General features: G+C 51.0%; 2 protein-coding genes across 4 annotated transcripts in view; one reads left to right on the top strand and one right to left on the bottom strand.

Moving 5' to 3' along the window:
* The window catches only part of AP4B1 (adaptor related protein complex 4 subunit beta 1), a 7,565-nt gene extending 2,195 nt beyond the window's left edge, over positions 1–5,370 (bottom strand). Inside the window, exons 1-6 of one of the 3 annotated variants that reach the window (XM_031605819.2) lie at positions 5,290–5,370; positions 4,436–4,660; positions 3,214–3,344; positions 2,855–3,002; positions 1,688–2,184; positions 908–991 (exon numbers count right to left, since the gene is read on the bottom strand). In XM_031605819.2, the coding sequence (XP_031461679.2) occupies positions 908–991; positions 1,688–2,184; positions 2,855–3,002; positions 3,214–3,344; positions 4,436–4,656 (1,081 nt within the window). In that variant the 5' untranslated portion in view covers positions 4,657–4,660; positions 5,290–5,370. Of the gene's footprint in view, positions 1–907; positions 992–1,687; positions 2,185–2,854; positions 3,003–3,213; positions 3,345–4,435; positions 4,661–4,753; positions 4,902–5,144; positions 5,203–5,289 lie in introns of those variants that run through there. The other 2 variants (XM_031605818.2, XM_031605817.2) reach the window with 2 other exon arrangements.
* DCLRE1B (DNA cross-link repair 1B) lies at positions 4,937–11,899 on the top strand. The gene is made up of 4 exons (XM_090124559.1): positions 4,937–5,205; positions 5,278–5,425; positions 5,490–5,669; positions 6,522–11,899. Exons 1-4 carry the CDS (start codon positions 5,017–5,019, stop codon positions 7,376–7,378), a joined length of 1,374 nt encoding a protein of 457 aa, XP_089980685.1. The 5' UTR covers positions 4,937–5,016; the 3' UTR covers positions 7,379–11,899.
* The last annotated feature ends 79 nt before the right edge of the window (positions 11,900–11,978 follow it).

Genomic DNA, 11,978 nt, shown 5'->3' with positions numbered 1-11,978 from the left:
AAAAATAAAACACAAATGAAAAAAAAAAAAGAGTCAAAAGACTTTGCAAAGTTTTAGCTAGGGAAGTCATGACTATGATTTGAGACACTCTCCTTCAAAATCCCAATATGCTGCCCCCGCAAGAGCACAGTTACACCAAGTCTAAAATAAATACTGAAACTTCACATTGTTCCTCTTGCTTCTGGAAAGTAATCTCTCTTTTGGACATTCCCCAGCCTTTAGAGACTGACTCACGATGTCTCAGGCACACAAGGTTAGAATAACAAATTGAAACTAACACTAATTCAAAATGCATCACATGAACTTTAGCCCAAAGTTTTAAAGGCTCTGTTGCACCCTTACAGAAACTCCAGCAACTACTAATGCCCAATTCAAGAGCTGACTGTAAGCATGTGACTTTGAAAGCTGAAAGCAAGAGCATTACAAAGAAGGCAGAAATAGCTAAGGGAAGTTAGATCTGAGGACAGCAGAAGAAAAAGGCAGAAGTCTGGGTTGAGCTGAATCAGACTGTTATATGAAAAAAAAGAAATCAGGAAGATTTAAAAGACAGAAACTAGGAGTACCAGTCAGAAAGAACTCAAAATTAGACCTATTAACCATCACGGCCTTCACAAAGAGTTAATAAAATGCCTCTGCCTTCATCCCTTGGAGTGAACAGAAGGCAGCCAGAAAATAGCCTCCATATCTTATCAGACCAGGAATGCAGCCATGACCACCTCCAAGGAAGGAAAGCCTACGATGTCTGGTCACATTCCATATCCCCACACAACCAGGGAGACTTCTACCTGGAGACACCAAGTAAATTAAGTGTCAGGTGCCTCCTAGAGCCTCAAATTTTAGGACCACAAGCCTCAGCAAGGCCACTTCCTGGGAGCTTAAGCTATGTAAACAACGTGAAGATGATTACCTGACGTGATGTGCTCCTGCTGAAGCCCCAAGAGCTCTGTCAGAATCCCCACACACTGTTCTGTGTATGTCCTAGCAATACTGCCTGCAAGACAACAAAAAGGATACAAGTCAGCCACGAGCCCAACTATTCATCACAAACTCATTTTAAAGAGACAGTCGTCTTCTCTCTTTTTTGACTATTTTCTGACAGTCAAATGAGCACATATCCTCACATAGGGCACACATTCCTTTTTCTGATGCCATACCTTTGAGAAAGTCTGCACTTGTCTTAAACAGAGCACGTGAGAAAAGCATTTTAGCATCCCAAGAATGCTATAAAAACATATATTTTCAAGGTTGAAAAAATGAAATCAAACTGCTCCAAATCACCTGAACTCTGCCTCCATCACAACTCAAACAACAAGTAAGTATTAAAGCAGCTCATCCATCCACTACAGTCTCATTAAGACTCAACACTATCAGGCTCATCTAAGATAAAATTATTTAATTCAATCTTCCCATTCATTTGTTTATTTGGAGCACCTCATCAGAGTGTTGCCATCTGAAAAAGATTCAAGGCGTTATATGCAGCCTGAAACAGTTCAGCACTGGGACTTCTGGATGAACCAGCATCCTCGTGGTTTATAAACACACACAAAACATCCCTGGGCTGCAGGATCGACCTGGGGCTTCAGCACAGATCAGTTATTTGGAATGCATCCAGATAAACTTCAGCAGAGAAAGGCCGAACTTAAGACTGAGGGCTGCAGCTGCTTCTGAAGCAAGGCAGAGCTCTCACCTATGGCAGAGATCGCCCCCTGGGCCAGCTCCACTGATATATCAGTGCAATAGCCCTTCAGCTCTTCCAGCACTTGTTGCACGTTTTCATCATTCACCAGCTCACACAACACTTCCATCTTCTGGCATTTGATGTAATGGGGTTCTGAATACGAGCAGAAGAACTTTTTGTAGTGGCTGCTAAAATGGCCAGGAAGACTCCCGAGGATCTGACGCACGTGGCACAGCGCAGTGAAGCAGAGCTCCCTGCTCTCGGAGGTGCAGGCAGCCAGCAGTGGCCCCTTCACCCTCACCAAAACATCTGCCTGCACGTGTGGGTATTCCCTGGCCAGCACGAGGAAGAGCTTGGTGGCTGCCATCACGACGCTGGGGCTGCTGCTTTTCAGATATCCATCCAGCAAATTGAGAATGTTGAACAGCTCCTCCTCACTGCGGGGTCTGTAACGCAGAAGGAAGGCAAGCACCTCACTTTGCCCCCACTGATCCAGATCAGCCATTCTGCCAAGAAAATAAACACCATTTAGTCAGGAAGTGCACAAGAATCTGTGCTGGGCAGAGTACAGCCCACAGCCCTTACACTGTTAGTCTCCACTCCCATCAAACACTTTGTGGTTTTTTTTGTGATACCACAATTCCATCTAAAAAGGACCAACCAATGTACATATTATAGGCTTAACTCAGTATCAATCACATGCACTTTTGTTGACGTAGAGCTTAGAGAGACAGAGACACACTGACAAGATCCCTGGGCACAGCAGCACTTTGCTTTTCCAGATCATTGTGCTATACATAGGGAAAAAAGTTTGTATCTTCAGATGATATATATATCACATATCTTACAACTGATTGGAAGAAACAAACCAGAACATCTTTATACCACAAGTACATCATGTGCAGTGCCATGATTTTAAAGGATAACCGCATTAATTACAACTCCAAGCAAAGCAGCAGCTGAAGCAGACTCTCTGGAAAAGCTGGGCACTAAGATTTCTCTTAAGACCTTAGCACAAAAGTGACTGATTTGCTTTTAGGATGGGCACCTTCACCTTTGGGGTGCCTGACATTTCCAGTTCTGATGGGAGCCCAGAAGCACTCACTGCTATCTGTACGAAATGCAACAGACAGAACCAGGCTTCCAGTGCCATCTGTGATATGGAAGAAGACAAACCTGTTGAGGAGATGATGGGCAATGGGTTTGTTGATGACAACTCCTCCCTCTTTCTTCAAGATCTCTTCCAAAGCCCTCAGACAGTTCACCACCACGATAGGGTCCTGGTCACGAAGCAGGCTGTACAACTCATTCACCAAAGCACCATCTGCAAAGAAGCAAAGGTGCTGCACCAATATTCTCACTCTACAGCAGCATTTGGCACAGCCAAGTGGAAGGACGTGTGATGGGACGGCGCGATGCCAGCCCTTCCCTCCTCCTGCCCACGACCACGAGGCGGCCCAGGGAGCCCAGGACAGCCCAAACCAACCTGCCACATCCCTCTGTGCCCAACAGCAGTGCAGCACCTGCCAACTCACCCACTTCGGCGTCTCCTTGCAGCCTGTGCACCTTGGCACAGCCCAGCACCGCAATCCTGCGCACGTAGGAGGCTCTGTCCCGCAGGCCGTTCAGGAGGGGCTGCTGCACATATTCCTGCATGCCAGGCATCCTGTGGGCAGAAGGGAGGGGTCACACAGAATCACAGAATGGCCAGGGTTGGAAGGGGCCTCAAGGATCATGAAGTTCCAACCCCCTGCCTCATGCAGGGCCACCAACCTCCCCATTTCATACCAGCCCAGGCTGCCCAGGGCCCCATCCAACCTGGCCTTGAACACCTCCAGGGATGGACGGGGCATCCACAGCCTCTCTGGGCAGCTGTTCCAGCACCTCACCACTCTCATAGCAAAGAACTTCCCCCTGACATCCTAAACCTTCCCTGCCTCAACTTCAAACCATTTCCCCTCATCCTGCTGTTATCTCCCCTTTCAAAGAGTTGATTCCCCTCCTGTTTGTAGGCTCCCTTTAGGTACTGAAGGCTGCAATGATTCACCCCACAGCCTTCTTTTCTCCAGGCTGAACAAGCCCAGCTCCCTCAGCCTGTCTTTGTAGGGAGGTGCTGCATCCCCCTGATCATCTCTGTGGCTCCTCTGCACCCTCTCCAACAGCTCTCTGTGTTTCTTGTACTGGGGGCTCCAGACCTGGACGCAGTGCTGCAGATGGGGCCTCACAAGAGCAGAGCAGAGAGGGACAATCACCTCCCTGTCCCTGCTGGCCACCCCTCTGCTGATGGAGCCCAGGATCCCATTTGCTTTCTGAGCTGTAATCACACACTGCTGGCTCATGTTCAGCTTTTCCTCCATCAGGACCCCCAGGTCCTTCTCTGCAGGGCTGCTCCTCCCACTCTGTACAAATGCTGGGGTTCCTCCAGGTACCAAACCTCGCACTTCGCCGTGTTGAACATCATTGCGTTCACCCATCCCCACCTTTTGAGCCTGTTGAGGTCCCTCTGAATAGCATCCCTTCCTCCCACTGTGCCAACAGCACCACTCAGCTCGGTGTCATCAGCAAACTTGCTGAGGGCGCACTCAATTCCATCATCCGTGTCACTGATAAAGATGCTAAAGAGCCCCAGCCGCAGGACAGACCCCCGGGGGACGCCGCTCGTGGGGTCATTGCTTGGCCCTTCAGAGCGAGTGCTGAGGCAGGAGATACGGGACGAGGGCGGAGCTGACAGAGAAGAGCCCGGATCCCCGCACGCACCTGAGGTCGCAGAGTCCTCGCAGCGCCAAACCGCGCACGGCAGGGCTGGGATCGGCGCAGTCCCGGCGCAGCGTGTTGACAGCCAGCAGCGCCAGGCGGGGCAGGCGCGGCGCGTGCGCGCACACGTACAGCTGCACCAACTTCTTCTGCACCACGTCGGCCGCAGCGCCCGCCTTCACCATCTCCGCAAACAACCCCGACACGTCCGCTCCCTGCGTCATGAGCCTGCGGCAGACACAGCGCGGCCGTCAGCTCGCCCCGGCCCCCGGTTGACCCCATCCCTCCTTCCTTCCTTCTCTCCCTCCCGCCGCCCCGCACCGGATGACGCGCAGCACGGCGGCGCGGTACCGCAGCGGCTCCGCCTGCACGTGCGGGTTGCTCAGCGCGCGCCGCAAATCGCGCAGCGCCTCCTCGCCGCCCAGGTACGGCATGGCGCCGCGACCGCCCGCTCCGCTCCGCGCCGCACCGCGCGTGCGCCGCCCCTCCCCTCCCGCGCGTGCGCGGCACCGCGCGCCGAATTCGGCGGGAAGCGGCGCCGGCGCTGCCTTCGCCCGCGCGCGCGCCCCCCGCGCCCCGGCGCCATGAACGGCACGGTGATCCCCGGCACGCCCATCGCCGTGGATTTCTGGAGCGTGCGGCGGGCGGGCGGCGCGCGGCTGTTCTTCCTGTCGCACATGCACTCGGACCACACGGTAGGGCTGTCCAGCACCTGGAGCCGCCCGCTGTACTGCTCGCCGCTCACCGCCCGCCTGCTGCACCACCGCCTGAAGGTACGTCTTATCCCGCGCCGTCCCAACCCGCGCCATTTCGTTCCCCCGCTCCTCACGCCCGCCCCCCCGCAGGTGCCCACGCACTGGATCCGCCCGCTGGAGGTGGGGCAGAGCCACGTGGTGGGCGAGGAGGTGACCGTGACGCTGCTCGATGCCAACCACTGCCCCGGCTCCGTCATGTTCCTCTTCGAGGGCTCCTTCGGCACCATCCTTTACACAGGTACGGGGTGGGAAACGCGGCCGCCCCAGCCGCTCCGCCCGCCCTGACGGCTCCGTTCCTACAGGGGATTTCCGCTACAGCCGCGCTATGCAGAGCGAACCGGCGCTGAGCGGCCGCCGCATCGACCGCCTCTACCTGGACAACACCAACTGCCGCCCGCAGCGCGCGCTGCCCTCCAGGAGCCGGGCTGCACACCAGGCTGCGCAGCTCATCCGCCAGCACCCGCAGCACCGCGTCGTCATCGGTGAGCGCTGCTGCCCGGAGCCTTTCCTGCGTCCTCTTCTCCCCCTGCTATGCTGTGATGCTGAGGTTCAGTAGGGCGAAGTGTCGGGTCGTGCGTTTTGGTCACAGTAACCCTAAGGCAATCCTACAGGCTTAGGGAGGAGTGGCTGGAAAGCTGCCTGTTGGAAAGGGACCTTGATGTGCTGATGGACTGTGGGCTGAATATGAGCCAGCGCTGTGCCCAGGTGGTCAAGAATGGCACTGGCATCTTGGCTTGGATCAGGAATGGCGAGCAGGACCAGGGAAGTCATCCTACCCTGTACTCAGCATTGGTGAGGCCTCACCTCGAGTGCTGTGTTCAATTTTGGGCACCTCAGTACAGCAAGGACATGGAGGTGCTGCAGCAGGTCCAAAGAAGGGCAGCAAGGCTGGGGAAGGGCTTGGAGAATATGGCCTATGAGGAGAGACTGAAGGAACTGGGGCTGTTTGGTCTGGGGAAAAAGGAGGCTGAGGGGAGACCTTATTGCTCTCTTCAAATACCTGAAAGGTGCTTACAGTGAGAGTGGGGCTGGTCTCTTCTCATTGGTGACAGGATGAGGAAATGGACTTAAGTTGTGCCAGGGTAAGTTTAGTTTGGATATCAGGAAAAACTTCTTTACAGGAAGGGTTGTTAAGCACTGGAATGGGCTGCAGAGGGAGGTGGTTGAGTCACCATTCCTGTATGTGTTTAAGAACCATTTGTATGTGGTGCTCAGGGACATGATTTAGCAGTGGGTTGTTAGTTGGGGTACTATGGTTAGGTCATGATTGGACTCAATGATCTTTAAGGTCTTTTTCCTGAGTGATTCTATGATTCTGTGATGCTCTCCTGCAGGTGTGTACAGCCTGGGGAAGGAAGAGCTGCTGGTGGACCTGGCGCTTGAGTTCAGCACGTGGGTTGTGGTGAGCCCCTCACGCCTGGAGCAGATGCGGCTGCTGGAGCTGCCTGAGGTGTTCACAACAGAGGAGGGGGCTGGCAGGATCCACGCAGTGGACGTCGCTGAGATCCGCTGGGACACCCTTGTGAGCTGGAACGTGCTGCATCCGACCATTGCCATCCTCCCCACGGGCAGGCCCGTGAAGGTGACCCACCCCCAAATCCACCTCATCCCCTACTCGGATCATTCATCCTTTTCGGAGTTGTGTGAGTTTGTGAAGTGGTTGAGACCCTGCTCGGTCATCCCGATTGTGAAAGACAGCACGTGCCACGCTTCCTTTCAGAAATACCTGAATCCTGACCACCAGGCACCTCCTGGCCTTGGAATTCCAAAGCCTCTGCAGGTGTCTGTACAGCGGCAGAGCAAAACAAAGAAGCAGAAACCTGTGTGTCTTGTGAAAAGAGCTGCCCAGCACTCTGTGCCCAAAGGAGTTGTTTATGAACCCCTAGAGGAACATACTGAACAAGCTGATGGGCTCAGGGCTGTTACAGCTCCTCAGCAGAACTCCCATGAGTCAGCTTTCTGCTCCGTTGAAGATGGTATTTGTTTTTATGACTGTGAAGAGGAAGAGCCGAGTGGAGAACAGCCAGGGGGAGCAATAGCAGCTGGCACTGCTGGGCAGTCGCTTGTTTCTGCTGAGGACTTTCCAAGTGAACTTCCAAAGCAATATTTACTCACTCCTTTAAATGCCTTAAAGCAGATTTCTTTTCACAAGGCAGTAGAAGATTTATTTAGTAGGTGGGAAGTGTCCTGAAATTTGCTTGTCTGTCGGCAAATATAGTTGATAATAATGATTCTGAAAGGCTTAAAGCTGCATCCTGTTCTTTGTGTTTAAGTTTCTCATCACAAGAGAGGAGCTCAGCTATGAGAAATTGTTTTTGTTTCCTCTTATTAGAGGAAAAAGAGAATCTAAAACTAGTTAGTAGATATCAGACTTTTCATTTATTTATTTTTATATCTTTGTCTGCATCTGTTGGCTCCCCATGCTGTATTCAGGCAACATGGTCCCTCTGCATCTGAGCCTTTAATCTCTTTTTTGCAGAGATTTGTGTGTCTGTTGTGGCCAAAGCAACCGCTGGGTTGGTTCAGATTGAGCAGCAGAGGGCATGAGCTGCCTGCAGCCTAACTGATGTGCCTGCATGTGATGAAAGAAGCAACACAGGGGAATCGGAGTCCTGCAGGTCTTATTCTACACATCTGTGCTGCCTCATTAACAAGTATTTATAAGTACTTCACTTTAAGACGTGTTACAAATATTTATTAGGTTATGTTTAAAAACTGGTGCTTAAAGAAATGTAGAAGATGAAGTGCCTTTCTTATTGCTGAAATACCTCCAGGCAGCACTGCTTTTGAATCCTGGATTATATCCAGCTGGATAAGGTTCTTCTCACCCGAAAGCACTACTTTCATATTAATTGTAAATACCTTTTTCAGGTCAATGTCTGGAAAAGATAGGATTTGTGTGAGTTCTTGACTCCCTGGAATGGATTGCAGTATCTTCTTCAGTCTCCATGCTGACGCCTCTTGATAGCCAAGTGCTTCAGGTAGCTATCAGTATTCTGCTGGATTCATTGCTTGTTCTTATCAGTCAGTGGTAAATTGGATGGAGGACAATGAAACATCTGCTTGCTGGTGTAAAGTGCCAAGTTGTGGCTGCATTATTTGGAAAGAATACTGTGGCTAAATGGCAGAGTGTGCTCCATTAGCTTAGAGGTCAGGTGTTTCCTGCTCCAGGTCAACTGTATGGAGCCACAGCCTGGCTGCCACGAGGTGTCAGTAACATGGCTGTGCTGTGGTAATTTCTGTGAAGTCTGAAAATTCTGGTTATCCTTGCATTAGCAGCGTGTTACAGACTATCTCCCCATGGGGTGATGGTGACAGCAAAGTAGAAATGGCCTCTAAGTACTTTTCTGGGAGCAACAAGCCAACTTATTGCTCAGCTTTTTCTAACCTTTATTTATTATTTCAAACACAAAATGTTTCAAATGATTTAATCAGGATCAGAGCCTTCTGAATGTAGTGACGTGCAAGGTTGCTGCAAGACCAGTCAGCTGGATAGACTGAATTCCCCAAATCAAGTCAGACGAAGACATGTTTACTCTTCAAGTAAAGTTTGAGCTTGTGAAAAGCAAAGATACCTGTAGATGCAGCAGCTGTACCTGTTTAAAAACAAGGCTGTCGTGAGCAGTAGTCATAATGACAGCTGCAGTGGGTGTGCTTGGGATGCTGCTCTGCAAACACAAGTCCCAACTCACAGCAGTGCCTGGGAAAGCACAGGGTTGGAACGTGGCCATATAAGCAGCACCTCTTGGTGGGGCTGCCTATAGACTCTGCCTGCCAGCTGCTGATGGGACACTGGAAATAATGGGGTAACTTCTGCATTTTACTTTAGAAATGTACTTTTAAAGCAGTAGCAAGGGCAGCTCAAGCATCTGCCTATGGTCTGTAAGTCCTGTTTCTCCTAGTGAAAATTAAACTACAGAGCTTTATCAGGTCAGCATGAATGGAAGCACCTGCTTCTTTTATAACATCTGAGGCTGCCAGGGAAGTAATGGCCCTTTGTTTGCAGTAGTTTGTTAGTGGATGCCTTGGAGATGCAGGCTGTACTTCGGTGCTGTTGAAATGTAAGTGACTCACTTGACAGGCAGGTGAGTGAATGACAGGCAGGTGAGTGAAACACTGCCTGCACTCCCAGATTCCACTGCTCTGCTCTCAGCATGCAGCATCTCCACTGCTCAGAACTAATGCTTGCGTTCTGAGTCGCTGCTCCATTTAGTGTCTCAGAGTCTGTCTCACACGTTTTGCTGCTCATGGGATATGTAGTTTTTTTTCTCCATTATCAATCCTAAACGGAGTAGAAGATCTCCAGGTGAACCTGAGCAAAATGGAGTTGTCAGTGTAAAGTCTTTGTAGAAGCAACTGTTCTTCAGAACGCACAGAAGAGAAAATAGCAAAGGCTTCAGAGGCTGGAGTTCTGCTCACCATGTCTGAGCAGAACAGTAGTTTAACTGGCTTCTGTCACTAGAGCCTTAGTGCATCTAAGAGCTGGAGTGTCTCATGCACACCAGGCTCTGAACATGCTGCTTCTAGCTCAGCTGCACAGAGCTGTGTCAACACTGCTACCACACGTGTTCTGCTTGCAACATGACAGTGAGAAGCTGCAGCCAAGTGTTAGCTTGGCTATGGAGTATCCAGGGCTGTGTGTCATCCCAGCAGAAAAGTGTGTTCAGACCAAAGCCCTCCCAAATCTATACTCACAGAGCATGCTTGAGCTGTTTATCTCTGTTTCACAGTTGAGAACCAAGCCCCAGTGGGATGAAACAGACTGTAGAGGAGCAAGAAGCAGAGCTGAGTTCCTTTTGGCAGGATTTCAGCAGCGTTTTAACAAGCTGTGATCAAACACTGGTGTGTCACAAGGGCAGGGCAGGCTTATGGCTCTGGGAGCAGTTCTGCCCTGCTGAGCTCCTCCACACAGTTGCATGTGCAAGTCAAATTGCAATACTATGAAACAGTTTATTGAGCTCTAACTCAGCAGAAAACCTTGAAGGGGTACTCTGTGCTATGGGGACAAGGAAATTGATTGTGTAAGTTACTGCAAGGATACAAAGGTAAAATGTATCTCCTGTGTTCCACAGCAAACAGGTGTATGATGTGGGGCTGCAGGGGACATCCCAAAGTAGTGTTCCTAACTCTGCTTCAAGGCTGAAGCTCTTACAGAACTTCCCTGCTTCAGAGCTGCTTTAGGTTTTTGTAGAACAAGTTCCTGTGGTTGTTTTTCTAGATAAGAATGACATCAGGGAAATCTTTTCTTTACTGGACAAAGTAATTTGAGGAATTTTTTAACTTCTTACATGGTACGTCACGTTGGGCTCTGTCAAGCTAACTTGAAGCCTAAAATTTCTAGTTTTGTGCTCTTTTTAGAACACTTCTGAAACAATAACGGAAAGTGTAGGAAAGGCAGATGTCCTGAAAATCACCTGAGCTCCTTTCACGTGAGCTGCTGCCTGCATCTGGCTGCTTGGGGTGCGTTTGCAATTCCTTCTGCTCCATTTTTGCTCTCTTGCTGAGGTTGCTGCAGTGCCTACGTTTTCCCTGCTGTCAGTTTGCACTTGGCCAAGCGCTGCCTCAGCACAAGCAGCCATGAGTGTGCAGTAACTTGTTTGGGAGGAACTTCACTTGACAGCAAGCCTGGGAGGGCCCAGCACTGTGAGCAGGTGCCTGGGAAGATAAGGAGCATATTCTAATTTTGCACGCATGCTCTTGACAGGCATGCAGCACTGTGCAGAGCTGGCCCTGTGCTTGTTTTCCACGTGTACACACACACACGGCTTGTAGTTTTACACAAACAAGAGCAAGGCTGTCTCCTTCAGGCTTTTTTGCCACTTGTGGTCTCTGCTTGCTGCTGTGACGTTGCATAGTGACCCAAATCGTGGCTGCAGGTAGAGTTGCCCAGGGCTGTCTCATGGGAAAAGTTTACACTTTGGTTTCTGCAAGGCAAAGACACTTCCAGACCCCAAACTTTCCTTCCTTGAGGTGGTCCTGGGGATCATTTAGAAGACTTGTGTAATAGTGGGAGCAAAGATGAAGGCTCTGTGCATTCATAGATTGATGTGTGTATCAGCACGACTCGTCCCACCTGCGTTGGGCACAGCACTGGCAGTGAGCAGAGATGGGGCTGTCATACAGGTGTGCAGCCCTCACCTCGGAGGACCCCAGGAGTGCTTTCCTTCCTGGAAACTGCTGGCTTATGGTCCTTCAGAGCTCTCAGGGTCTCAGAAGTATCAGTAGGGTTACAGTTCTGACATTTTTACGTGCTATTTGGTACTTTTCAAAGATGAACGTCAGCACCGTGAGCTCAGTGCCACAACTCAGGGCGTTTGGTCCAATTTCTGAGGGCTGTCACAGCCTCACGAGGCGTGCCGTGATCTTCAGGGCCGTGTGTGTGTTTTGTTGCCATTGCAGCATTAACTGCTTCGGGCACAGATCGCCATGTCCTGCCCAGGGCAGCTCTGCTTACGGGACTGGGCTCTCCTGGCCTCTGGAAGCCCAGGATGGAGGCAGATGTTGACCTCTGTGCTGCTGACGGTCCCCCTGCCTTTCTGCACCGCGTTGCATTTTGATGTGCGTTGCTTCTTCCTTTCGGGCTGTCAAATACCAGCCTCTGTTCTTCGTGCTTGTTGCGCTGCGAGAGCAAACGTTACACGAGGGTTTTTGAGGCTCCGCTGCTGCGTTTGTAAGCTTTATTTTAAAATAAACTCCGGAGAGAAACCGAGAAGTCTTTGCTGTGGTATTGCAGTGACTCGGGGGGGGGGGGGGGGGGGGGGCTGAAATAAGTCGGCCCAAAGCGACGCCGC

The sequence above is a fragment of the Phasianus colchicus genome, chromosome 25 (assembly GCF_987193195.1).
Source record: "Phasianus colchicus chromosome 25, bPhaCol1.hap1.1, whole genome shotgun sequence".
In the NCBI taxonomy this organism is placed as follows: Eukaryota; Metazoa; Chordata; class Aves; order Galliformes; family Phasianidae; genus Phasianus; species Phasianus colchicus.
The sequence above is the reverse complement of the archived record's forward strand: the minus strand, read 5'-3'. Positions and strand labels throughout refer to the sequence as shown.

What these genes read in the sequence shown, in the direction of transcription:
- DCLRE1B (XM_090124559.1), top strand. Translation starts at nt 5,017, where the DNA reads ATGAACGGCACGGTGATCCCCGGCACGCCCATCGCCGTGGATTTCTGG. An exon ending in TGCTGCACCACCGCCTGAAG is followed by an intron (nt 5,206 to 5,277) that starts GTACGTCTTATC and finishes GCCCCCCCGCAG; the next exon opens with GTGCCCACGCACTGGATCCG. An exon ending in CGGCACCATCCTTTACACAG is followed by an intron (nt 5,426 to 5,489) that starts GTACGGGGTGGG and finishes CCGTTCCTACAG; the next exon opens with GGGATTTCCGCTACAGCCGC.